Source organism: Octopus bimaculoides, chromosome 25 (genome assembly GCF_001194135.2).
Source record: "Octopus bimaculoides isolate UCB-OBI-ISO-001 chromosome 25, ASM119413v2, whole genome shotgun sequence".
Classification (NCBI taxonomy): domain Eukaryota; kingdom Metazoa; phylum Mollusca; class Cephalopoda; order Octopoda; family Octopodidae; genus Octopus; species Octopus bimaculoides.
Window position 1 is genome coordinate 8031047 of NC_069005.1, and position 2696 is coordinate 8033742.

The following is a 2696-nucleotide window of genomic DNA, read 5'->3' on the forward strand; positions in this document are numbered from 1 at the left end:
AACGTGCAAGTGGCTGAGCACTCCACAGACACATGTATCCTTAACGTAGTTCTCGGGGATATTCAGTGTGACACAGTGTGACAAGGCTGACCCTTTGAATTACAGGCACAACAGAAACAGGAAGTAAGAGTGAGAGAAAGTTGTGGTGGAAGAGTACAGCAGGGTTCGCCACCATCCCCTGCCGGAGCCTCGTGGAGCTTTAGGTGTTTTCGATCAATAAACACTCACAATGCCCGGTCTGGGAATCGAAACCGCGATCCTATGACTGTGAGTTCGCTGCCCTAACCACTGGGCCATTGCTGGCATGTAAAAAGCACCTTTTGAGTGTTTGGCCTCAGAGAGGCAAAGTGGCCAATGCTGGTGGCATGTGAAAAGCCCCTTTCGAGTGTTGGGCCTCATGGAAGCAATGATGAATGACCGAGACCTTTGGCATTATGTTGTGCTTGAGAAGAAGACCCATCAAGCCAAGTAAAATTGCAGTCATGGCAGACAATGTTGTCACACAAATGGCACCTGTGCTGGTGGCATGTAAAAGCACCATTACACTTTCAGAGTGGTTGGCATTGGGAAGGGCATCCAGCCATAGAAACCATGCCAAATCAGACTGGAGTCTGGTGCAACCTTCCAGCTTGCTATTCTGGTAAAACTGTCCAACCCATGCCTGCATGGACAACGGACATATGATGATGATAATAAGTGCAAATACACACACACACCTACCTGAACATCAGGATCAATTTTGTTTGGAGAAAGGCGGGCAGCTTCGATGTATAAGTCTCGTATCTCCATCATTTGATTTCTGTTTGGAAAACAGAATGCAGTGGATTTATGGGTAATTGTGAGTAGGATAAGAGGAGTGGTGAGAGAAAGAGAGCTATAGATAGATAGACAGGCAGATAGATATATTTTTATTATAGCCACACAGGGCTAAACACAGAAACTGGACGAATAGAAACGTAGAGTTTTTCATTTTCGAGATGGGGTGGGTGAGACACACAAAGAAAAGTCAAATCAATTGGGATTGAAATTGTTGGGGTGTGTGATGTACAAAAATTATAATTTTCCCCAAAACGTGAATAAATAATGTTCACAGTTTAGGTGTACCCTTGGAGAGAAAAACCTACAAAAAAACCAAAAAAACCCCACAAAAGTCACCTCAGGCAGTTCAAAATGTACATAAAAGTAAGTACCTTTTCTCTCGTTTTCTCTTTTTGTTATAAGTTTATGCTTAAAATGGTGTCTTTCGTACTTACCATTCTTGCCACATTTACCCATTTTTTATTGAAAATTTCATTCGATAACACTTTCCTTTCTATTCTCATCCTCCTTTTCAAGTGGTACTTGAAAAAGTTGACGAGAGACTGACCAGAGAGGAAAGTGTTCGTTTGTAAACCTTTCAAACGTGTCCGCCACATGCATTCTTTCGCCATAGCTACGCAAACTGTTTTTCCTTCCCGTTTAAAGGAAGGTGACGGAACAATATTCACGATAGACTCGCGCTGATAAGCGGGCTCGTCCTACACACAACAACAGCCGTTTGACAAAGGTCCACAGCTCTGAAATATCTGGACACTGCACGAGTGCGTGCAGAACGGTTTCATCACTCTGACCACATCTCGGGCAGGTTGGTCTGGTGGTTTTTGAACCGTGTCTGTAGATCTTCTCTCGAACTGGTAGTGCGTCCCGATAGCATTGCCAAGTCAAGGATCTCTGGAAGTTATCCATAGGCCCCAGTAACCATAGTGCTCTTTTTGTTGTTGTTGTTGGTGGTGGTGGTGGCAATGTTTGTATCGGTGATACCAGTAAAACAGTGGTTGGTGCATTCTTAATAGTATTAATATCTTCACCAGTAATAGGTAAGATATTCAATTCATGCGAATCAGCGGGCACAATTGTAGCGATAGTATTGATGTTGTTGTAATTTTTCAGATTAACACCCGCATGATCTTCACTATGGTGTTAGGGTTAGGGTTACGGTTAGGGTTTGGGTTAGGGAATTCCATCCGTAACCGTAACCCTAACCCTAAAACTAACACTAAAACCCTAACCCTAACACCCTAGTGAATATCGTGCAGGTGTTAATCTGAAAAATTACTGTTGTTGTTGTTAATGGTTGTTATTCTTGTGGTAGTCGTGGTGGTGGTGGTGATGACAGGGCTGACAACGGTCGTGGAATTATTATTCATGGCATTGACAGCAATTTCTTTTCCAGCGCTTGTTTTGGAGTGTGCGCGTTCAAAAGATTCATTCTTTTCTCCCTCCATCACTCCTAGGCTGGGAAAATGTTCATCCATAAACGACGCCGATCAGCGCTCGACAATCAAATTTTTCGACATTTTTAAAATCGAGTGTCTTCTATAGCCTCAGGTTGGTCAAAGCCTTGTCAGTGGATTTGGTAAGAGAGAAACTGAACGAAGCCTGAAAGGCGGTGAGACGGCAGAAACATTAGCTCGCCGGGCAAAATGCTTAGCAGTATTTCGTCTGCTGTTACGTTCCGAGTTCAAATTCTGGCAAGGTTGACTTTGCCTTTCAACCTTTCAGGGTCGATAAATTAAGTACTAGTTATGCACTGGGGTCGATGTAATCGACTTAATCCCTTTGTCAGTCCTTGTTTATCTCCTCTATGTTTAGCCCCTTGTGGGCAATAAAGAAATAAGAAACTGAAGGAAGCCTTTCGCGCACACGCTTGTGCTTAC

The 2696-nt window shown here is 43.4% G+C and overlaps 1 protein-coding gene across 1 annotated transcript in view; it reads right to left on the reverse strand.

Annotated features, from left to right (window-relative positions):
* The window catches only part of LOC106876355 (peroxisomal targeting signal 1 receptor), a 113562-nt gene that overhangs the window by 34562 nt on the left and 76304 nt on the right, over positions 1–2696 (reverse strand). The window contains exon 13 of the mRNA XM_052976824.1: positions 721–799. Coding sequence (XP_052832784.1) covers positions 721–799 — 79 coding nt within the window. The remainder of the gene's footprint in view (positions 1–720; positions 800–2696) is intronic.